General features: G+C 40.3%; 1 protein-coding gene across 2 annotated transcripts in view; it reads left to right on the top strand.

The window, feature by feature from the left end:
- The window catches only part of LOC125902793 (cadherin-6-like), a 335,431-nt gene that overhangs the window by 82,778 nt on the left and 226,406 nt on the right, over positions 1-26,247 (top strand). For both annotated transcript variants that reach the window (XM_049599398.1, XM_049599397.1), the window contains exon 2: positions 23,470-23,810. In XM_049599398.1, the coding sequence (XP_049455355.1) occupies positions 23,595-23,810 (216 nt within the window). In that variant the 5' untranslated portion in view covers positions 23,470-23,594. The remainder of the gene's footprint in view (positions 1-23,469; positions 23,811-26,247) is intronic.

Raw genomic sequence — 26,247 nt, forward strand, 5'->3', positions numbered from 1 at the left:
ATCAACCAGAAACAAGATCTGTCCATACAAATGTATTTATCTACAGCCCTGTTTATTTTCTGTGCTTCTGGTGAATTGGCACCATATTTTCGTTGCTGATCAAATAAAGTTGGTAGTTTAGGCTCAGGATGCTCCTGTTTTTACCTCACTATGATCAGAGAACCAGGGGTTATGGGAGAAACCAAACATTTTTTCAGCTTCAATCTGTGACCTTACAGTTAACATAACTTTTCAGACACACATCATTGTGTTGCACCCGACAGGCGCTGAGGTGGCGTGCACTGTTAGTATCAATACTTTTGTAAATTAGTATTGTATCCGGATACAGCATTTGAGTATCGATACTTTTGACAACCCTACCCTCGACGCAGAGTCACGCTCTCCCTCGTCTGCTCTGTACGAGCCGTAGGCTATTCCGTGATCATCGCCACTCTAATTTGGGGGCACGAATGGTCTAAAAAAGGCATCACCATTCACTCTGACAACACAGCAGTAGTAGGTATCATCAATCAAGGCCGTTCCCATTCCCCAGCCATCATGCCATCCACCCGCAGACTCACTCTCATCTCCGCTTAGCATCAATCCATCCTCCGTGCATCTCATTCCCGGTCACCACAATGCCATCGCCGACCCGCTTTCCCGCTTCTCTTTCCAGAAATTCAGACGCTGGGCTCCAGACTTGGATGTCCATCCCACACCGATCCCACAGTTTTCAGCGACCATATTCAACCAAATCCTCATCTGGCAAATCTCACTCGCACCTCCCAAGAAGCCATCCTTAACAGTTTAGCACTAAGCACGCTATCTTCTTACCTCACCGGCTGGAACTCTTTCAAGAATTACCACGCCACTTATCGTCTACCATTTCCCTCTCTGGATGCCATGTCCATGTGCAATTTCATCACACACTGTCACACTGTAACAAAGATCCGGGCCTCCAGCATACAAACATATCTGGCTGGTATCAATTTATTCCATAAATTATCCAATGTTTCTACTCGCTTTCTTCGGATTTCTGAGGTGCTCTGAATTTGCTCCAGCCTCATCTGTCTATAATCCTTCCGTCATCCCAGTCCATCTGACATCACCACTTACACTTCCGACTCGCTCATATTCACACTCCGTAGGAGTAAAACCGATCAGTTAGGGAGTATCCTTTCCCATCTACATCTTTCGCCTCCACTCCTTCTCAGCCCGCACGAGCCACTGACCAGTGCCATTCATTCTGCATCGGCGCTGCCTCCTCAGCCACCAGATTGGGAATTTTAGACCAAGTCATCCAGGTCCTCGGCCGCTGGTCTTCACAAGCCTATCAAACCTACATCCACAATAACCTCAATGATCTCCATCTAGCACACGACAGACTAAGTCTCACTTAACCAGACTCTTTTGGGGGCTTCCTCACAGCACGGGCTCATCAGGACTCATCAGGACACAAGACGGAACCCCCACACTGAGTCCCTCTGCCCACATCTACACCTCACCCAGTCCGACCCTCCGATGACGTCATCTCCATCCATCTGCAATCTGCACTACCCCTCCGATGACGCCATCTCCATCCTGTTCATTCATCTGCAAACCTGCACTCCCCCTCCAATGACGTCATCTCCATCCTGTTCATCTGCACTCCCCCTCCAATGACGTCATCTCCATCCATCTGCAATCTGCACTCCCCCTCTGATGACGTCATCTCCATCCCGTTCATTCATCTGCAAATCTGCACTCCCCCTCCGATGACGTCATCTCCATCCCGTTCATTCATCTGCAAATCTGCACTCACCTATTCATCACCACCTCATTCATAACCATTTCTCTGACAATTACATCTTCATTAAATCTTTAAACTGCATATCGTTGTGGTGTGGTCCTTGCTAATGAAGAGAGCATTAATACAGAGATGTTGAGCTTTTCAAATGATGATTAGTAAGTGTGTGCTCATAAATCACCCTGTAAACCTGTCAAAAACTGCTGGAGAAATGACAGTTTGTAAGAGTTCAAACATTATTTGTAGTTGCAGACAAAAAATGTCTCAATGAAATTTTTATACAACCTGTCACCTTAATTCAAATTTCTGATGTATGAATTAGCCTCATTGGACAAGTTTAAAGATAAAACCATAAAGAAAATATAACTAAAATTTGACCAAAATGTCACGACTTTTCATCAACTAAAACTAGACTAAGACTACGAAGGATAAAATGACTAAAATTTGACTAAATCTTAAAAGCATTATTGTCTTAAGACTGAGACTAAGGATGCATTGATACTGGCACTATTTGGTCTGCTTTAAACGAACCCTGATCGGCTTCCACTGATAGTTCGGTTCATATGGAGTGGTGAATACTATTCGAACTCTGGTGTGGACCAAACAAGCGAACCCTGGTCCACTTGAAAACTGGGGGTCTCTATTCACTTTCAAGTCAACCCTGGTGCGGTTCGCTTACAGTGGGAAATGCAAACCAAAGAGAGGAAGTGAACCAAAGACAGGAAGTGACATAGAGCGCAGTGCATTTTGGGTAGAGAAAAAACAAAGCCAACAGCCAGAGAAGGAGGAGAAGGAGGAGAAGGAGAAGCAGAGGTGAAAATAGAAAAACTTGGAAAATGTCTCGTGGGCAGACATGGAGTAGTGAGGAGAACACAAGTAAAAACAGAAACCCCAAGACTGCATTAATTTGGTGTTGAGCTGAACGGGATGGATTTCCATTTTCGGTCCTGGCCAATCGATGAGCTGGGTTTTCTTCTTCCTCATGATTTTTTTCTTCCTGGTCAGTGGTCGTTTCGGGCAATATCGCCCACAAACGAGCAGCTATTGTAATTGCGTGAAGTTGTCCAGGCGGTTTGGTCCGCTTTAGAAAGTGCAGTGTGAAAGTGAACCAAACCAAATAAAGGTGTGAAATTTTTCGGCATTCCCCGCCCGATCGAACCGAGTCCCCCAGACTATCGTGGTGTGAATGCGCCCGAAATCTAAAATAGCTGCCAAAATTAAAACTGAACAGTACTTGATATATTTAGTTTGTTCAAACAGACCTTTTTTTTTTTAACTTTTATCCAAAGTCTCTCTTTTTCATTGTGGAAACAAATATTTCTCTCAGAAGTAAGAATAGTAGTCATGTGTAGTTGACATCAAAATGTCTGAATTTAAATTCTCATTGAAACAGAAAGATATTTCCATGCCAGTGTGACTTTTAAATGAGAGTTAACTGGGATCCTCATCATCATAACCCAGTGATGATGTTTACATACTCCAAGCCAAAAAAGCTGGGTTATTGGCTGCCTGGGTTCTCTCTGCACTTTCCCTCTGACTTAATATTGAACAGATGACTGACAGGCTGACAGGCTGACTGCCTGGTATGTGGATTATGAAGACCCACATGAATTGACTGTGACTGACTGAGTAGTTACATTGTGTCCCCATGTTCCTAATGTTGTTCAATAATAAAGAGAATTATAGCTGCTGTGCAGCAATGGTCGGGGCCGGGCAATTTTAGGCGAAATTAGGCAATTCTGAGCAACACACACACACTAAAACCAAGCATATCACAACATAGAAGTTACATGATATAATTATGGCATGCCCTTCAAATTGTGGATGAGTGGCTGAAGTGATCAGACTCATAATATACAAAGGAAAAAAAAAACTCAAGAACAAGATTGAAAGAATAACATTAACTGCTAGCAATTATGAACAAACTGGCCTGATCTAGCATAAAGCTAAACATTATCCATGGTGACAAAGATGAAAACATTTTTTAAAATGTAAAAGTAGCTATTGGATAGACTCTGCATATTGACTGATAGCTAAGCCAAATAAACAGGGAAAAGAGACAAGGGATAACAGGAAAAAGTGTTGATAAAGAGTATTTGTCTCTCCACGAAACTGCCTGGATTATAATTATTTTAACTTTAGTAGTTTCAACTCCACATAGCATGATGTCTGAACATAGGACTTTCACATTAGAATGTCCGTTCTGCCTTAGCTGAGGCTTGAACTCACAACTTCTGAGACTGAGGGCTGTGTTCTATCTCACTGAGCTAATTGGCAAGTGACGTCCATGCCATGGAAAAGCAAATTTCAAAGTGAAGTTCCAAAGCTGTAGCACATATGGTTGATTTGTTATGAAATTTGAAATGTTTTGAAATTTAGAGGCTTGCTGTAGCGCCACCATCAGGACTATTGTCTTGTGTTTCCAGTTGAGGACATCTGGCATGGGACTGGACCTTTATGAAAGGTTTGGGTAGATTTCTCATATGGAAATGTTGCACGAGCTGAGGCTTGAATTCACTATCTTCAACAACAAGAACCAGCCGCTATCTCACTGAACTAATTGGCAAACAGAAATGTCACATGTAGCTTCACAAATTGACTAAGCCAGTCACTTGTGTGCAAGACAGCAGCTGTTAGTGTGTAAAGGCAGATTTCAAACGGCTGTCAAAAATTCAGTTATTAAGACAAAAATACAGAAATTGCATCTAGACAGCATGGAGATGTTGCTAATTTGTTTTTAACAATGTTTTATTGGCTCCATAAGTGAAAAACTGATGTTTAAAAATGCCATTTTTGCACTGACTCCAGTTGTTCGCCTGAGAGCGAAATTCAAAATGCCGTCAAAAAATCAGTTTTTGAGATAAAATTCTGATATTTTCCACACATCATCTACCATGACTCCAAAATTTTGTCATTTTTTAATGAACGTTGAAAATGTATTTAGCAAGAATTTGCAAGTATATGTTTACAATACTGTTTACAGTCAAACATTTTGATGCACTGTAGGCTCAATTTTTGATCAATGAAAAATCTGTGTGGATTGTTTGGGTAGGACAGTCTGAAGATGCTCTGTAGCAAGTTTGATGTCAATTGAGCAAAAATTGTAGGAGGAGATAGGTTTAAGAAGTTTTACAGTTTTTGAAAAAAACAGAGTGATGGACTTCATAATTTGCAATAGGTTTAAATGTACAAAAGTTTCTTCAGTATTGGGGCTACATTTTGGTAAAAGTTGCAAATCTGTAGCACATATGGTTGATTTGTTGTGAATTTTCAAAATCTTGAACTTTAGAGGGCTGCTGTAGTGCCACCATCAGGACTATTGGCCTGTTTTTGCAGCTGAAGCAATCTGGCATGGGACTGGACCTTTGTGCAAAGTTTGGTGATTTTTCGCACATGGGAAGTATGATTTCCTCGGAAGAAGAAGAAAGAAGAAGAACTAGAACATGCAGGATAACAATAGGGTCCTAGCAGCTCAGGCTGCCCAGCCCCTAATGGTACATGGCGATGTCATGTGGATCACAAAAATGTTGCTGAAAGAGTTCACTCTCTAAAAACTTGTAGTCAAGTGTCTAAAGTCACACTCACAAGGACCAGGGACTGGTCTATCTGACGGCTGTGTGTGTGTGTGTGTGTGTGTGTGTGTGTGTGTGTGTGTGTGTGTGTGTTCCTGAGGGAAAGACAACGAGAGTGTGTGAGGTAAAACTGGACAGGCGTCGTGGATGCTGTTGGCTGCCTTCAGATGGCTGGTCTATTCTGATGGAAAGGGGTGGCTGGGTTTGTACTTGTCACACACACACACACACACACACACACACACACACACACACACACACACACACACAAGCTGCTCGGTGGCTGACATTCTCCTTTTTTCACCTCTAATTGGTCCCCTGGGAGTTGTCAGAGGTCTCAGTGGCTGTCTGCAAGGTGGCAACACATACACACATGCACTTACACAGCCATGCATCAGGAGAAGCAGGAGATGGTGGAAACAAAGGAGGTGTTATGATTGTCACCTGAAGGTCATGAACATTTATCACTGTTTGTGGAGACAAAGGAGGAGAGATTGGAGAGGAAGCATCACGTTGGCCAGTGCTGCTGTTCTAAAATGGGTGAGACGGTTGTATGAATCCTGTCTGCTTTAATAACAGTCACACTGTTTTGGGCATATCAACTCATACAGGCTACCTAGTTATGAGCCTGGCCACGGAAGTCTAGCTGTATTGTGTTGGCTGCAGCCTATGGAGCCTTGCATGTGATGTGCGTAGCTCTCTTGCAGTTGTGAACAGGTGATGGTGTTTTTAAATTTTCAGTATAAGTCTCAACAGTATAATAGACTTATTGGTTTATTTCTGTGCTGTACTCGAATATGTCATCATAAGGAGCCTTTTTATTGTGGCAGCTCATTGTTGTGGAAAGGCATATTAGGTATTTTCTTTGGACAGATGTCATTTAGTAGTGTGTACAATTATGATTGACAGTTCTTTCTTTTTAAGCTTCGTCATGAGTCCTTCGTACACCAGATGGGCAAATGCATCACTTGCTTGGCTGCCTTGGCTGGAGGAATATGGCAGTTGTTCTGGAATCCCAAAACTACTCATGCATACACTGCTGTTATGTAGCATAGTGCAACAGCAGGTAGACCAACTCCTAAACTACACAATGGGCCTCATTCACAAACAGTACGTATGCACTGTGCGCAAATCTGTGCTTAAACTGTGCATACGATCGTTTGACGCACAAATCTGGGATTCATCAATATTTTCTTACCAGTTCTTACTCTGCGAACAAATTTAGAACTGCCTCAGACCATGCATACGCACAAATGAGGATGGCCGAACTGACTTAGAAAATGCAAACGCATACGTTTAAAGTACATGCAGAGCCTATAAAACCACATTCATTGAAAAGAGATTTAATTAACATTTTTAAAAATCATTAATTTACTAATATATTGGCCAAATGTATTAAATAACCATGAAATTGACACACTTTCACCCGCATCACTGTGACAATTAAAATATTAAACGATAACAACAGTACTAGTTTACAAAGGAATATATGAGAATGTACATTTCGAAATGTAGGCCTAACAGTTTTGGCTTTCATTTAATTGTTTTGGCCTATAATGATCACCCACTCCCAACAATTTCTTGTGCCATGAAATTACGCATCTGTGGCCAAAGGCAATTGGTTAATTGGTAGCATGTTAAAGGGCATGCAGGGTATATAAATGATTCTGATTCACCTGAGCAAGTGTTAAGATGGCATATCTAGCCTTGCTAGAGGATATTGCAGCCCGTGCCCTAAGGAGAGAGCGCGTATTCAGGGACCGACACAGCATGTTTGAGGAAAATGATGAATGGCTTACCAGCCGTTTCCGATTGCCAAGGCATGTGCTACTGCAACTATGCGATTCTCTGGAGCATCTAAATCACCCAACACACCGTTCTCATCCGATATCTCATCAGGTGCAAGTCCTGTCCACCCTCGGTTTCCTGGCTGCAGGTACATTTCAGAGAGAAATAGCAGACCGGGCTGGGATTTCATAGCCCTCTGTGAGCCGTGTCATCCCACAGGTATTAAATGGTATCCTAAGGCTATTGCTTGAATATATCAAATTCCCATATGATGAACATAACCAGACCGATGTGAAGAGGGGGTTCCATGGCATAGCTGGAATGCCAAATACAATTGGCACAATAGATTGTACCCATGTGCGCATCAGAGTTCCATCGATTGACTCAATGCAATACATGAACAGAAAAAACTATCACTCCACCAACGTGCAGATGATCTGTAATGCCGACTGCCATATCCTTAACGCTGTGGCCCGCTGGCCAGGAGGCACCCATGACTCATTTATTTTGCAAAACAGTATAGTGGGAATGCGTTTGGAGGCAGGGGCTGTGAGAAGTGGATGGCTTGTTGGTGAGCATCTTTTGTTCTACTCTTTTTTTTTTTTCAATTGTTTTTAGTTAGTATTTTTAGTAAGTCTCTATTCCGTTAATGCTAAAATGTTATACTGTTTGGGTGACCGGGGATATGGCCTTAAAACATGACTGATGACACCATACGCAAACCCTGAAACCCCTCAAGAGGTGCGCTATAATAACATACATGCCCACACAAGCGCCGTAAAAGAGTTTACTACTGCTCTCCTCGCGTAACCGCTTCCTTCATTCATGAATCAACTCTAGGCAAGCGGTTTCCTTATATGGAGAAATGGGGGCGTGGTAGTATGCTAATCATAAATTGTGAGCATGTGCCTGTCAACTTAGAATGATTCTGATATACAAACATACGCAAGGTGGTGAGAACAAAACTGGCCGGTGTGCACGTGTCATGAATCCCACAGTGATTTTGCGTACGCACTTATTTTGTGCGCAAAGTAAGAACATCTCCACGCACATATTAGTGGCCCAATGAGTGTAGGAATAAATCTTAGATACAACAAAGGTCATTATTATCTTTGTACATGCACACATTGTCTATACTGTGAACTTTTGCACATCCACTGGTCAATATTTTTGCATATGTTGCCAAAAACTCTACAGCTCAGTTATTGTTCATGTTTTTACAGCATTTTTAATATTTTATTGTATTTTCTGTTCTAGATGTAAATTTCCTGACTTTTGCTGTACTTTGCTTCTATTTTTATTTCTTCTTAACATGTTATTGTTTTGGGTTGGATTTGGGCAGCTGTGGCTCAGCAGGCATGGTGGGCCATCCACCAATCACAAGATTGATTGTTCAATCCTTGGTTCTGTTTGTCAGCATGTTAAAGTATCCTTGAGCAAGATAGTGAACCCCAAATTGCTCCTGATGACTGTTCCATCAGAATTTGAGTGCATTTGATTTGAGTAGCAGGTGTGAACATGTGGTGTGTGAACGTGTGCATGAATCAGTCTATGTGACATGTAGGCCCAATCCCAATTCCTATTTTAACCCTCAATCTTAATTTTCAAGCTCAACCCTCAATCTCACTAGCCCTCAAAACCAAGTGTTAAGGGCTATCTTGTGACTTTAAAATGGGACACCCCTCAAAGGCAAATACGTCTTAAGACTGTGGGTGGCAGCAATCAATGCGCCAAAACTCCGTCCAGTCTGTCAATTCAAAGAAGAAATATACGTCATCAGTAGTCGTCAATAAAAAGACGCAACATTGTTTTTTTTTCCCAACACTTTATTTCAATTCTTGTACAAAACAAGCAGTGACAGACATGAACAGAACAAATATGCCAGGGTTAAGAGAAAAGAAAGAGAAATAAAATAAACAAATAAATAATTAAAAAAGTTCAGCAGTTCAAACAATTAAATTGTTTACATATTTTCAGAGGAGTCTTTATAGCTTTGGAGTTTGTGGAGTGCTGAATGGTTTCTAAGTATTGCTGCATTTCATTCATAAAAATTTTGAACAAGGGTTTTCTGTTACAAAATTTACTCTTATGAATATGGAATTTCGCTAAGATAATAAATAGATTAATGATATAGAATTGTTTTTGTTTTGAAATGCTGACATCATAAAATCCAAACAGCACATCTTTGTACAGTAGTGAAATAGAACATAAATGATGCAACGAATATACTCAACAAAATCTTTCCAAAAAGTGACAGTATAGGGGCAGCTCCAAAACAAATGTACAGTTACCAAACAATAATCTTCGACAATGCCGTCTGCAGCTGTGCTGATTTCATATTGAAACAGAGTGCTTGATCACTAGGGGCACAGTTGCTGTTGTGACCGAGAATTATGTTATGAATATGAAATTACAAATTACTCACTCCCATAGTTTTTTTGGAGCCTGCTTGCTTTTTGTAAACTTGTCTTCACTGGTGGCCCTGAAATGAATCAGGGCTCGTGTTTTGTCTGGTGGAAATAGAAATAGAACAGAGAAAACAACATTACTTTCTTTTCTTTTCTTTTTTTTTTTTTTTGGGCTACCTGTCAGATTTTCGTTAAGTTATTAGTTTAGTTTCATGCAGTATTGCAAGTATTATCACAATGTATACTGTAGTCCAGCAGAACTGGTGAGGCTATTTACACAGTCACACAGTATCTGGTGACTTTCATCCATGATAACATTTCACTCTTTGGGTTATAAATTGATATTCAACCAAATAACCTGTACCACAACAACCAATGTAACTTATTCAGCGAAAAGTCACCAGATAATACGATCACTAACGTTAACCTGCAGCTGTAACGTTATCAGCTGCAGACTCTACAGCTACAGGAGATGATACCGTCCGGTCATTTTATAAAAATGTCAATGAAAACATTTCACGTATATTAAAACAACCTAACAATTACATTATCACTGAGAAAAATGACTTTTTGTAACTGAATGACAGCATACTTGGTTATCAGAGAACCGGGATTACGTGCGGAGCAGGACAGCTTCGTTAGCTAGCCAAGAGGAGCTAGAGGTCTATAGTCCATAAAATGACGTTAAACTAAGATAATTCAATGGTTATCATAATTTTAAAACAACTATTAACAAGGAAAATACTCAAATTGATAACTCTGCTTCCTTATGCTTGTCACCGTCATCTTGCATTGACTGAATCGTCTGTACTCGGCTGGGTTCGGCTGGGCTCGGCGGATGAGACGCAAAGGATTCTGGGATAGCACTCACCACCAAGGGTGGTCCTGGAAAATCTTAAAAGTGAGGGCCATACAGCCCTTATTCTTGACCCTCAGCTCAACACTCTGAGAATCGGGACAGCACTAGCACTTCGCGGGAGTGCGGATTTTTGAGACTGAGCGTTAAGATTGAGGGTTAACATAGGAATTGGGATTGGGCCGTGGCGTTGAAGCATTTTGAGTGATCAGAGGACTAGAAAGGCACTATACATGTGCAGTCCATTTACCAAATTCCTTGACCTACTTGGCACTAAACCTTATCCCAGTGTAATTTTAAAACATGTTAGCTTCAACCAGACAACACTTTTGGCATGGACCCCAAATTTAGGTCTGGAAAATTCCCCAGTATTTAGAATTAAGAAATTAGTATGTAATTTGTAAAACTGAATATCCAACTCCTATGTGTGTCTTTAGTACAACCTAATGACTTTTGTAGGTGACCAAAACATTATAATTAACTTTCATGAACTGAAAATGCACTGAACAGTGAATCTGGTTTGAAGCCATTGTTATGTTACCAAGTTCATTTTGTCACAGTGGTAGCGACTCATCAAGAGATGGCATCCAACTGTCACTCAAAGCAGCCACATCTTTATTTATGCATAACTTTAACAAATAAAATAAAAAAGTCTGAATGAGCAGCACTCAGTGCAGAATTCACACCCAGCACCTGCCATTGCAAAGAATTAAAAAACAAGCTGGCCTCAGGAAAAAACGCTCTGGTGGACACGGCCTCAAAGGGAACCATAAGTTTTAAAGGGTGCAGTATCACTTTTGGGTAATCCCATTGTGCTCCAAACCACAACTCCTCATAGTGTTAGCTTGAAGGACAGCTCAGTCAGTTGTTAGACAGTTCAGGCTGGCAGACCAACATGGGTCACATCATAGTGGAATGGGTCAGTTATTTGGCTAACTTGTTCGCTCACGGAACATAACAGGAAGGCTGGCTATATTCTCACAGCTGTCCCAACTGTCGTGACGTGTGAATGTGCAGTCCTGTGTAAGTCAAGATTTTTGCAACATTATTCAAGTAATATTTTTTTTTAAATTTTCTTACCATTTCAAAAGAACTTGATTGAAATTGACATAATATATACATAAAAACTATATCTTTACATGATGGAGCCCTGTGTCCACAGACAGAAAGATGGCCTATACATTGCTGCACTAGCTTTTCCTGCTGTAATCTTGGCATGAATAATCACTGTAGTATCAGTCTGCTGTGTTTACATTTCCATTACTGCAAAGGCTGCATTTGTACAGTTAAGCTCTTTGAGCAGATGGTGCTCAAGATTAACTGCTGATAGATTTAAATAAGTGTCAAGACTTCCTCTGATATTTGTACAACAACACCATGTCAAGATGTTTCAAAGCTCTTCTGGATAAAGGAGGAATCATAACAGTATTTGGAAAATTTTCAATGTAGTAATCAGTGTGATTATCATACATAATTAGCCTGTTGAGGAATGAGCAGTGTTGCAGGATAGAGTTAGATCTTTTGGTGTAGCTGCTCCTATATCCAGTCTACTGACTACACTTCTCTGCATTGTCACTCAAGTTGAATAGTTTTCACTAGTTAAGCATTCCACTTGCCTGATCACAGAGTATATTTTCCCACAGCAAGTGTTATTGTCAAGCACTTACAAGGATAGATGGGAGGACAGCTATATGAGCAAAATAACCATCATGGTATCAATATCATGGTAGATGCCACTGAAGTACGAGGCACTTTGCGCCATGCGGTATGAATGTGAAAATGGACATTCAGGCTCAAAATATTCCATTAACTTCCTGAAGCCTTTACCTTTAACAAAGTTAAGTGGAAGCATATCTTGCGAGGTCATTGTCATGATGAGCTGCGTTTTCTTCTCAGACCGGGCGGGATCACAGTGTCTCCGGGTGAACGATGTCAACTTGGGCTGTGTGGCTAGCACCGCTAGCAGCAGCAGCTGTCGTTAAAGAAAAAAAGAAAAAGGCACTTCTCTCAGGCACTACAGATTCCGGGATTTGTTGTTTGGTTGTTCCAGTATACAAGCACATCCAACTATGACAGGTGGCAATATGCCCCCTTTGAGCTTGTTAGTATCGGACCTTTTTCCAGTTCATTTATTACGTCACAGACCAAACAATCAAGCGTTGTCCAGCTGTTTTGCCACTTTTTTGAACAGGTCACCATTCTGTGTTTTTCCCCCATCCATGTGTTTTTATGTATACATGTATCTGCCAGCTGACACACCATGAACTGTGTCTTCTCATCTGTCCAAAAATGCATGGCTCTGGATGTAGATTCCTCCATGTTGTTACCTGCTTCTTCTTCTGTTACACATTTAATGCTCTTTGAGGTCAAAGGGGTCAAAGCCTGGGACGGAAACTCTGGGGCATGCGCAGAGCACCTAGGCCAATTTGGGTCCAATTGACTGTATACATGCAAGAGGAATTCGACTCCCAATTGCATTATCTGGGTGTGTTAGTCTGACTTTGAGGAATTTGATTTAGTACGATTTCAGTTGGACAAAAATGTTTACATGGATTTTAAAAGTCTGGTTTTAGTCGGACGCACACAGCAAAGTAATTTTCTCTAATGTCATGTAAACGTACTGAGTGAGTATGTGAGGTAGCCTGATAAACAAAAAGGACTGAATTGACAATTATCAGTAGACGTAAGGGCTTAATCTGCTGTGATTTTGGTGCTGGCTTCTTAAGGGTTTGTGCTTAGGCCAGTACTACAGTGCTTTAAGAGCATTTTGGTGACTTTATACACACACACACACACACACACACACACACACACACAAACACTCAAATACACAGCAGAATAACAAGGCGATGAGGGAAATCGCTTTGAACCAAAAAACTTGAAGGCTCCAGCCTCTTTCACTGCACAATAATGGAGCGGTGAATGAAGCTCGTTAAAAAACAAGTGAAGGCGTCCAGCCAGAATCAATCAGTCTCCTGTGTGTTCTTAACCTGATTAAATTAAAGCCTTTTCATATAACATCAGCTTAATGGGACTAATGCAGTAGAGGCAGAGTGTGGGAGAGGGAACATTAGACAGAGCAAGATAGCAAGACAGAGACGAGGAGGGGTGAGAGACAGGGGAGGACTGAGTAAGCAAGCTTTCAGTTTAGGGCTTCAACAACATCAATAACTTACTTTAATAACATTAAGTATTCAGTGTGTTTTCAATGCAGTATATTAGAATAATTTTTGATAATTGGCCAGAATAATGGTTTCATTCTGATATAGGAGTTACATTGCTCCAGCCATGCTGGGGTGAGCCATCTAGACTGGCATGTTGTGATGTCTGATGGTTGAAAACCACTGTTGCATATCAGGGCTGCACCCTAGTGCCAAAAATGTGAACTGGTGTGTTGGATTATTCTTCAAATCAAGCGCTGCAAGGTCAGTGCACAATGAGTTTGGTTAGTTGATTAGTCACTTTAATCAGTCGGTTTGTGATGTTGTCTGGTTTTCCTTGATGAGCAGCATCGCAGAGGCACTTCTCCACCATTTTTTGTGGAAAAGTCTTCCTGAATCCTGAAAATGAGACATTGATCTGCTGTGAAAAAAGTCCCACTATGCTGCGTCAACTGAATGCAATGGGTTACATTTGTATGGAAATAGCTCAGATAAAAAAGAACATTATTTTTGCCTGTTGCAGCAAGACACTGACAGAGCTCTTTGTGGGAAGATAAAAGCACATTTCCTTTTAGTGGCGTAATTGCTGTGTAAGCGTTCCTTCCAGATCCTTCAGTGTGAATGCGTATGGATTTATTGATCCAGTGCAGTTTTTAAGTGCACAAAGGCAGTTTTTGGGAAGTATTTTTCAGATGCTACAACCACTAAGTTAGTGGTCAGTCACATTTTTGGGGGAAACATTTATTTAAAGCTAAGAAGACATCATGTTATGGAGACCCCTGAAATGATGCATGCAAGAGAGACAGGAAGGATGTGCTCACCCTGTGCAGCTAAGATCTGTGTTGTTGAATATATACATATAGCATTACTATTGGTGTAAAGCCATTCCATAATCCTTACACCTACACAGTACAGACAACCATTTATAAACTGTGCTAAGATGACATGTTATTTCCTGTAAACAGCAAAGAGAAAGAAAGAGAAATGTTCTGTAAATGAGGCTTAAGCCTTTCTGCCCATTTGAACCAATCAAGATTAAGTCAGTAAAAATCAAGATTTAACTGCTAAACCTGATGATTAAAGATTCAAACCTGGATTGAATTCAAACCAAATTAGATGTATCGAAAGATTTAATGTTTGCCAAAAAAATTACACTAATATTTAATTCAAGCATTAATTAGTCTAAGAATCCACAATCATGCGATCACAAAAATGTAAGTAAATTTCATCAATCCCAAGGCCACACTGCAGCACACAGTCAAGTTTTAGTTTATCTTAAGGATATTTACCTTACACTGACAATATCATATTCAGCCAGTTATCATCAGAGCTGATCTGGTTATAATTGCAGTCTGATCAGTGATAACGGAGTGGACCTGCCCCTTTTGGCCATATGTCATGACGTAGTTTGGAGCAAACAGTAGCTTGAGTTGAGATACATGCAGCTACTGGACAGAGCCATGATCTGTTTGGAGACTATAAACAAGGAAAACAAACACGTACATTTAGATAATAACAAAAAAAAAAAAAAAAACATGATTCAACCTAATTTATTTGGCCATCAGTCCATCAGTCCTTCAGTCCATCTATCTGTACTTACATCCATTCGTCTGTCCCATTCTCATGAACATGATCTCTCAAGATTGTCTTGAAGGATAATTTTTTTTAGTCCACTTGGACTCAAAAATGAACTGATTAGATTTTGGTGGTTGAAGGACAAGGTCACTGTGACCTTGCATCCATCTCATTCTTGTGAATATGATATCTCGAAAACTGATTCGAATTTGGTGGTTCAGGGCCAAATGTCAAGTTCACTGTGACCTTGTTCGTTTTAATCATGTGAATGTGATATCTTAAGAAGGCCTCGAGGGAATTTCTTCAAGTTTGGCACAAATGTCCACTTAGACTCAGCAATGAACTCACTAGAACTTGGTTGTCAAAGGTCAAAGGTCAAGGTCACTCTGACCTTGACTTGGTGACACTAATCTTGAGTGACCACCTTTAAACTGTGCTGATTGTATAGCTCTTCTGTGCTGCCATGGGGAAGATGTGTGTGAAGCATTTTCACAAACATGGATGTAAACTGTAACTTGACTGGTATGTGGAAGCATACAGCCGTGAGTTGGTAAATCTAGGTCTGATTTTAATGAGCTTTGTCCAATCAAAGGTAAAACAGCACAGATAAGATGGGTTTTTGTGGGACTTGCCATGCCTGCCCCAATTTAATTGTCACTGACAATGACCCTGTTTTATTTATTTTTTTACCCCAATTTTATTTTTAGTGTCCTTGATGTACCCCACTGTATTTACAAGAGAATACTTGTGAATTTCACCAATTGGCAGAGTTTTCTCAACCAGTTTTATGAGCTACAGTCCATTAAATGGTGTATACTCAAAGCCAAAAAAGCAGCATGCTCCACTTTGTTCACCAGCTAGTCTCTAACTGTGTCTGTCTGCTGGTTGCTGCTGGACAGTTAGTGTACAGTGGGGTAACCAGAGCTTTTTAGCTGAAAATATCTGCTGGTCCTGTGGTTAATGCAACCAGAAAACCACAACACTGATAGCTAAGCAGCTAATTGCATTTTTTCAGTAAAATCTTTCACAAGCGGAAAGAAGCACCAAAATTGGCACAAATACTCCTTAGGGGTTGTTTTTTTGATAAAACCCATTAGCCACGTAAAAGTCAAGATGGCCACCATTTTTTCCAAGATGGCCGCCAATTCAATCCCAGAAATGTTGTTTTGGGGGCAACTTTGTGTAAAATTGTCCAATAAGTAAAAAGTAAAAATAAGTAAAAGATGGTTGAAATGGTGGCCATCTTTAAAAATGGCGGCCATTTTGAAATTTACATGACTAATGGGATTTTTCAAAAGAATGACCCAAGAGGTACAGGCCAGTTAGTGATAATTTCACATAAGTTTATCACTGCAAGCAACTCTATTCACATTAGACATAGCTATCGATCTACTGTCAATATGGAAACTATCTATTAGTGCAGATTTGAAGAGAATTTTAGTTAATAAAGAGAGATGGATATGGGGGACAGCAGAAGCTTAGAGTGAGGTTTAGTTCCCCGTGACAGAAGATAGAGACTGTGCAGAAAGTGCAGAAAGGAGGTATCAGTGTTACCTTTATCATTCAATGTAAAATCAGTCAAAGTATATTATTATTATCATTATTGTTATTATCGTCATAGATAGTGAAGATTACATGCCACTTACCTTTGATAGTTTCCTCTCACTGGTGTCAGTAATGCTCTGTGTGTCTGTTGTTATTACAGCCTCTCAGTAGCCTTTTCAGTGGATTTCTGCCTTTTTTGTGTTAATTTGAAATGATAGTCTGACTCTACTGCTTTTGTTAACCATGTTTCTCCGTGTGTTATTAATGACTGTAAGGCTGGGCAGTGGGGGTGGGAGTGCATTTTTGTGTCGTCCTTTTCATGCCAGGCAAAAAGAAAACTGTGTTTATGGAGAGACAGCAGTGGTAAATGGGAATATTTAATGTTGTCAGGGAAAAAGGCTGTGTGAGTGTGTACAAATTGTTTATGAGCTTTAGAGAACTCTTTGTGGAATTGTGTGGGTGTCTAGCTTTAGTTTTCACTTTATAGGATGGTTCATCCAAGGTGCTTGGTCTGTTTAATTTTCTGTATTTGTTCGGTAACTGGGATCAAATTATACATCATGAAGCATATATCATTCATTGTTTGCTGGTTGGCTTTTATTTTGAAGCATTTACAGGATGTGTTTCCCTTACAACATCTTAATGATTAAAAAAAACAGAAAAGAGTGGTTAGTGGACTTAGTGAATGGAAGTGGTATTTCGATGCATCAAACATCTGCAGGCAGTGTAGGGCTGTCAACGAATATTCTAAATTCGAAATTAAATTCGAATTTGAAAAAAAAATGGACCTTTCAATGTGAAAATTGATATTCGATTATGGAAAAAAAAAAAAAAAAAAAAACACCACCGCAGCTGTCCTCTTTGCAAGTGGGAGGTGGGAGCGGCCACGGACCTGCGCGTCGCGGCACAGCCGGTGTGGATGACACAATTGGTTAACATGGGTGCTGGAAAGTGGCTTGGCTTCTTGGCGCTTCGAGGCTATTCGCAGCGTTTCCGTGGGCGGTGTGGCCTGACAGGCCGGGGGGGGGTGGCGAGCGAGAGGTCCGCGGTCGTTTATAACGTAATGTTATAGATAATTGTTTTATGTGTTTTAATGTGTAGTTATGTAAATGTTTTCAAAGACATTTATGTTGAAATAAAAAATACCTACAAGTAGTTATGTTTCCTTGTATTAATACATACAGAAGTATTTTTCCTTGTATTAATTTGCTCTCTTGTGGACATAATGCGAAAAAAAAATTCGAATGGTTCGAACCTATGAGTTATTTTTAGAACGAATATTAGAACGTTATTTTTGAGCAATTTTGACAGCCCTAAGGCAGGGTAGCATTTCTCTGATGGTATTTTAATAACTGCGGAGTAGAAGCAACTAAAATAAACTAGTGAATTACAATTACATATTAGCCATGCTTTACACCTGAGGAGGAGCCACTGATTAAGGGTAAAAAGATAATGGATCTATTAAAGGTTAATTTTGGCATTTTTATGCCTCCACACTAGTGACAGCCATGGCCGGAGGCATTATGTTTTTGGATTGTCCGACTTTCTGTCTATCGCATTCTTGTGAACATGATATCCCGGTAACACCCTGAGGGAATTTATTCTTGGCATTATTGTCCAATTGCAACCAGGTCTCACTTCGAAGTTGACGAAAACTGGCACTTGGTTAGTGACTTCCAGTGTCTGACACCAACAAAAAAAAGCCGTCCTTTCACACTGGCATGATCTGTGGCGGGTTCCATTCCTGTTTAAGGGCGCCTGGTGGCATCAGGGGGATATGTGGCGATACAAGAATGAAAGTTAAGTCAGCTGAAGTCCAAGTAGGGCGGGCGGAAGGCATGGTGGACAACCACCAACTCTCACCCGGGAGGCTGGTGTTCACTTCCTATAAGTCTGTGAAGCCAAACCCCTGTTCTTTTTTCCTCAACCCAACCACGTGTGTGTTGGCTAAATGTAACCACATGCATTTGTTGAAGAAGGACAAGAAACATCAATTTGCGGTGTTGTACGGACGCAGTGCGTTTATTTTGAAAGAGACTGTATATCTCCTGTAAAAACGGATGTGCATTCTCAAAACTGATAATGCTTGTAACAAGCTGAAGTTGACAAGGCATCACAGAACGTCAACAACCAATGCACCCAGGGTATCTTGCACGTCACGTCATTGTGGAAAGGCCACGACCAAACATCAATATGTGACAAGGTCAGAGTGAGAATGTGTTACCACTTGAACTCAAGGGTGAACTGAAGTTTTTGGTTAGCAAAGGCCAAAGGTTACCATGACCTCATTAATAATGGTATTGGTCAGAACTAAAGAATTCTTATGCTAATTAAGGGTGGACAATATGGCCCTAAGCTAATATCACAATATTAGTGGGTAGGCTATTTTTTGACAGCAGTATTCTTGATGATATGACAAATTAGTATTAAACAAAAACAAAAACATTTTATTATTAATTAACAACATAGAATTGCAACAAAATATGTGACATAGTTTTACATGTCAACCTAACAGTTTAACAGTTTTAACCTAACAGCCTTTAAATATTCAATAAAAATTAAACAGAAATTTATTTAGTTTGTAAAGTAAAGTAACTCAGAGTGAGATTCAGATTCTGTATACAATATCAATATTATAACAAATTACACATTTAAACAGTTTCTAGATACAAAAAAATGTACCTTGGGATTTATATACAAATAACTAACTAACTAACTAACTAAATAAATAGGTAATTTCCCTCTTTTTCAGAAAAATCCTGAGTTTTTTTTTTTTTTTACTTTACTTTTAGGCTCTGCCATTTCTCCTCTAATCATCATGCTGTAACCTGTGACAAGCTGTTATGTTACCATAACTATTGCACATTCACAATTATGTATTTTTTTGTTGAGCTACAAGTGTCACGTAGGTTTACATTACCAAAGGTTTATGACAAAATCACTTGATGACACCGACTCCTGTGTGTGCACCCTAGAGAGGAGAGGAGAGGGAGAGACACTGTGCTGCTGCCAGAAGAGCCGCTGATTGAGTTCTCTCTGAGCAGTAAGTCACTAAATGAGTCTGAGAAGTCCAGGGGTGTTCATAAAACATTCAGGATGCCACAGTTTATTCCTCACTACTGAAGCTGCTCCTCTGTTTGGAACCACCGCAGAGTCACCAATAACATTGCTTTCAGCCATGCTTGTTGTTGTCCTGGGTAACAGTATGATGTAAATATGTCAACAAGTTGAAATATCGAGATAATATAGCACACCCCTAATGCTAATTATGACAAAACAATGTTTTGAAAAATAGTGATGGCCGAATGGAGCCTCGTGAAGCATTTTCTTTATTTTCTGAGCCCAGTAGATGGCGCTCTTGGTTTAAAGAGAGAGGCTCAAAGAATGGCAATTCAGTGTGATTTAAACCTTTTGTTGAACAAAAAGCACCACCTAGTGGGCTCAGAAAATAAAGAAAATGCTTCATGAGGCATCATGAGGCCATCACTACAAAACGTCACACAAATGTCCAATAGAATAAAATAATGAAGTGATGACAATATATATCCAGAAGGTCAAAGGTCAACTTCACTGTGAAAACATAATGTTCTCTCTACTATTTGTAAGGAGGAGATACTTCCAGAACCAGGAATCCCAATTTTGAGTAGTGCCTGGAGTGTTTGCACTTAGAGGTACACGGGGTCATGCTTTAGCCTTTCTGTCATTATTGGCATGATGTTTAGTGTTAATTCAATGGAAATCCACCAAACCACTATCTCACAGTAATTTTTTTAACGTCTGAAGCCTTTCCTCTCTTATTTTGAGCATGATTTTAAACATAAATATTAAGTTTGGGTTCTGAACTGCAATATAACCAGATCGTGCAATTGTGCACCATCACTGCACATCCAGTAAAAGCGGTTATTTTGCCACAGACAGACTCAGTTCGTTGTTATAAATGTCTGAATTATCTCTTTACTTTTTCCTTGATCCAGTCTGTTTGTTACTGTGTCTAAGTCGTGCTCAAGGTAAATTTCACAAGAACATGATAAAGAACATTGCAGAACATTATGATGTCACAGTGGAGTTGACCTTTGACCTTTTGGTGACATCATGTCATCATTTTATCCTATTAGACATTTGTCTTTTTCAAAAATAGCACAAGAATTTTTTAGTTAAACATTTTTGCCAAATTTAAAGAAATATCCTTCAGGTGTTCTTGGGATATTACGTTTACAAGAGTGAGATGGATGCAAGGTCATGGTAATTTTGACCTCTGACCACCACAATTTAATCAGTTCATTGTTGAGTCCAAGTGAATGTTTGTACCGAATTTGAAGAAATTTCCTCGAGGTGTTTTTGAGATACCACGTTCACGAAAATGGGACCGATGGAAAGACAACCCGAAAACATAATGCCTCCGACCATGAGAGGCATGAGTATGTCTCTGGCAAAAATAACTACTTTTATTGGACGTACAGTGATGGTGCATCCAGGCAAAAATGGTGCAAATAGTAAGTGGACATGATCTTGTATAATGCCTCTCTAGTCCTCCGACCAGTCAAAGCACTTTTTACGCTCCATGTCACATCCACCTATTCACACACTGGTGGCCGAGGCTACCATACAAGGTACCCTCTGCTACTCAGTTTTATTCACATGCACTCACACAACAACCTAGGGTTCAATGTCTTGCACCAAGGATACTTCGACATGTGGAATGGAGAAGCTAATCAAACCTCAAACCATCCTTCTGATAAGTGAACGACCTGCTCTACCTCCTGAGACAAAGAATGCTTCACTGCAGGTCACAGAGAAGGTCTACACTGTCACTTTCCTGGAGTCACATCAGTTACTGAGACACAAAGGCAAGGCAAGGCAAGGCAAGGCAAGTTTATTTGTATAGCACAATTCAACACAATTTAATTCAAAGTGCTTCACAGAGACATTAAAAGCAACAACACACAATTTAAAACAATAAAAACAGTTAATTAAAAAGGGAAATAGAAATTGAGAATGATAGTGATAATAAAATACAGTAACATAAAATAAAAACAGGCTCAATACATTGCATCTAAGAGCACTGCATACACAGTCATTATCGTTAACAAATTATAGAACATTGTATAGCTGCCTAAGCTATACGGCCAAGGGTCCAGGCCGTATAGCACTCCTGCGACTCCTTGCCACCAAAAAGTGCTCTTAGACAACATTTAAGTTTAATTTCAAAAACCGGCTCTGTTAGAGATTTCAGCTAGGATCTCTTGTCCCTGGCTCTGAACCATCTTGAATTTGGTTGGTCGGGTCTGTTTTTTAATAGTGTATAGGACGTCTCCCTTAATAATACACCCAATGCACGCCCACTATTTGCTCTTGAGTCCTTCACTCAGAGTCCTACCCTCCCGCCGGACACAGGTTCCACACACTGGTCTTATTCAGATCGTAATGAACTCTAAAAATCCATCACAGGACGTCTCCCTTCTAGATCTGAATTCACAGCATGCTCCCCAGTGTCGAGTCACAGCAGTAGCTGACTCAGACTTCCCAATCATCCCCCGCAGGGATGCCGACAGCCCAACCTATGGTTGGGTCTGTTTATAATGAGTAATTATCACAATAATACACACAATGCATACCCGCCTGCTCCCAAATCTTGCGGGAGGTGTTGGTGTCTGTGGGCGCATCTTGGAAGAGAGACGCATGGGATTGGGACTACAGTCGGTCAGCAACATTCTCTTCCTCCACAGCAATATTATGGCCAAGTGATTCATTTGTTAAATTCATTCGTTTCATTCATTAACTTTGTTTATTTTATGTTATTTATTAGTGTTATTTGAGCCACTCACAGCCTACTCTCGTTGCTATTTGTTAATTACATAAAGAGGCGTGATGATGCCGGTGTTATTGAGCATAGGCTTTATCTTTATCTCATTAATGTTTCTTATGCAGGTCTCTCTTAGAAAAGAGACCTTAACCTCAATCACTGCGTGATTATATAAAGGTAGATAAATAAATAAAATACAGAGGAGGAGAACAGAATATGAAACAGCCTTTATTTCATTAAAAACGAAATGAAAACAACGAAATTGGAGCGCTATTCCTGACCAGTGCGTCAAAAGACATGCAGGCCAGGGAAACGAAACAAACAACCCCATGAATCTCTTTATTAATAGCCTATAAAATGACGTGTTTTCTCCTGCGGGACGGGAGAAGACACAAAATCAATGCATCTCTATTGTTGTGCCGGCATAAAATCTCAGAGTTTTGCGGGAGCAGGCGGGAGTGGACATACACATTGCAGGAGCGGGAGTGAGTGTAACACACACGTTGTGGTTGCGGGCAGTAATGGTCAGAAATTCAGCGGGAGCGGGCAGGAGCGGGATGAAGAAAACAGTCCCGTGCAGGGCTCTAGAATAAAGAATAAACGCACCAAAAACAAAAGGGACTTCGCCCTTCCGCCGAGGTCCCTAATAAAGAATTAAAGTACCAGAAACAACAGGGACCTATCTATACCTATACCTATACCTGTTTGATGCTTCTTTGACTTGAGTTGCCAGTAGGTTAGTAACCCCAATGACCTCCCACTCAGACCACTGTGCTGCAATTGTAAATGGTGATTGTTTCTGCTGTTCTTTCTGTTTACCATAACTTAGTTCGCATACATTTCCAAATCAATAAAATGAAAATTCTGCACTCCTACATCAAACAGTTCAGGTGCCAAGAAATCTATAAACTGCCCTCACAAATCAAGCATATTAAATGTGGACCTCAGAGTTGCTTAAGTTATTTTTTCATTTCTACTTCACTGCTTGTGTTACAGCTTCTTCTCCAGTCAGTCAAAACCTGAAGGACTATGACCGATAGAGCCATCTTCCAATTCAACGTGATCTAGCTGAGAAGATAAGACATTTTGTGACCTGTACATCCTAAACCACCTCCAGAGACATGAGGACTATCTCACTGGGCGCTGTGTGGCTCTGTCTCGGCCTGTCCTTGAATGCTTTGTCTTTGAATGAACGGAGAGTAGAGTCAGAAGATGGAGAGAGAACGGAAGCAGTGATCAAAGAAAAGCAGCTGAAAAGAGTGAGACGAGGCTGGATGTGGAATCAGTTTTTCCTACAGGAGGAGTATACAGGCAGTGACTACCAGTACATTGGCAAGGTAAGAGCTGCACCACTGCCTCCCAGTTTTTAGTTGCACTGAATGTTAACATGGTCCAATAAAATTCTCTTGATTAGTTAGAAAGACACTCATTGGTCATTTTTGTTCTTTCCTGAATTGCAGGTTTTATTAACACAAATTTCTGCTAAAGTTAATCACACTTTTCCCATTCTGCTCATGACTTCTGTGTGTGCAAGAATAATGAATGACCCATGCTGATGATCACTGCTACAAGGTGTGTGTAAAAATCATCTACTGTTTAATATACTTTTCCTATGAAGATTTACACACATAAAACACACTGTTAGCTTTTGCGAGATGACACCACTGTGTCTACTTCACAAATTAAATGTTGAACTCATTGGCAATTAAAATCAGCTGTGCTCAGTTCTACAGGTTCAAGGGTTTTGCTGCTACATGCATACTGGTCTGGTATAAGCATTGTAGTGGAAACTACCAGAGATGCCATTTTGAGTACTGTGCCAGGTGTATTGTGCTAGGTGTTATTGTCTGTCTGTCTGTCTGTCTGTGAACAGTTTTTGTTAACGTGATAGGGTCACAACTTTGCAAGATGCAGTCATCAAATTTCAAAGGTGTGTAGCTAGGCCTGTCACGATAACAGATTTGCTGGGCGATTAATTGCATCAGAAATTATTGTGATAAGCAATAATATTGCTTAATATTGTGCTTTTAAGACCATTTTTATTATTGTTGTAATTTTGCTGTTTTTAGATCAACTAAACTTATGTAATGATAATAAAGGCATATTGATGCAATCACACCATTTTAAAGAGAAATAAACATTTATTTAACAAGAATATTTAGGAATGCAAAAAAGAAGATTTAAATATCTGAAATTACACGTTAAAATATCAAAATAAATGAACACAAAAAATAGACTCTCAGGTGTGCAAATAAGTTGGTCATATTCGCTCTTTTTGTTGAGATGGTTTTAGAACAAACCCGGCATACCGGCTCGTCCAAATTACTGGGCTCCCCTCTGTCATTTGGTTTAAATCCAAAATACTCCCACACAGGGGCCGTGACATTTGGTTTAGGAACAAGTTCCATGTCTTTCTCTTACGCTCAACTCTCTGTTTTTTTCTCTGCCTCATCTCCCCCTCACAAGATCGCACTGTGTGTGTGTAGCCCATAGCCTTGCCTGCCCCACAGAGACAAAGACACTCAATGACAAGAGCTTTCCCTCCGTTCATTACGCTAATGAACCAACTCACCTGACTGCCAAACGATGCACGGCAGTGAACGCTCTTGTCATCTAGTGTCATTGGTGGAGAGATAGGAGGAAAACAGACACGCATAAATATGGCAATTAATCGCGGCCGGAAAAGTTACGGTCTCCCTTTTAGTCTACCGTGCAATTAAACGACTTATCGCATATCGCGACAGGCCTATGAGTAGCTGAGATCAAAATGAAGGCCAAGTTTGAGTATGGGTGTGGTTCGAGTAAGGGCGTAGGGGGATAGGAAGTAGAGAAAGGGCCATTGCAGTAATTGCTGACAGCTGAGTCTGTGTCCACAATTAATATCAAATAGATTAAGTAGTAAAATTACCAGCATGGCGACTAAACATAACAATAAGCAAATCAATATTATAATTAAATAAAAGTTTCATCATCATGACGTAAAATTATTTTCAGGATTACACATTTCTTAATACAGTCTAAGTTCTATGATCGGTTGATTTCACTGTCCATTCATTACTAGGAGCGCATTTTTTTTCTTTTTTCCTTTTTGTAACAACCAATCACAGCTTTTAGAAGACTGCGTCATACCTAGCAACGGGGTCAACCACATCGCCTCACTAAGATTAAAATTTCTGTCCCCTCCTTGCTCAGAGCTGCTCTCAGAAACTTCCTGAATCACTCTTAAGCTAAGATTCCTTGCTAGGAATTTTTAGGCTAAGTTAGGAACTCTCTGAGAGGACTCTGAGAATCTTTGTGAATACGGGCCCAGATGTTCAGGAGGTTTTCACTGAAAGCGGAATAATCTGCAGACAAATCAGAAATATTTTATTGATCCCCGGGGGGAAATTGTTGCCGTTACAGGTGCTCCTTTCAAGAGTAGAAAGATATATCGTATAGGGTAATTCGAAGTGAAAATATAAGAAAATCTAACAAGATTATTGACAATTAAAGCTGCAAGCATCTGTGATCAGGCCCTTGCTCTCCCACGCCAATGCGGGGGGCCAGCAGCATGCATAACTGAAGCGGTTATATGAGTAAGACCAATATATTGCCATGCAGATGCGTTCAGTGGCAGACCATGATCACACAATTGTGGCCAATAAGAGCAATGCATGATGGAGTTATAAGGACTTGATATTCCATGACGAAGGATCGAAAGTCGCCATGGCCAGCCTGTTACATGGCAGCACACTGTGTCACTGTGGAGATTAATCAATTTAAGAAATATGCGGC

The sequence above is a fragment of the Epinephelus fuscoguttatus genome, linkage group LG15 (genome assembly GCF_011397635.1).
Source record: "Epinephelus fuscoguttatus linkage group LG15, E.fuscoguttatus.final_Chr_v1".
Lineage (NCBI taxonomy): Eukaryota > Metazoa > Chordata > Actinopteri > Perciformes > Serranidae > Epinephelus > Epinephelus fuscoguttatus.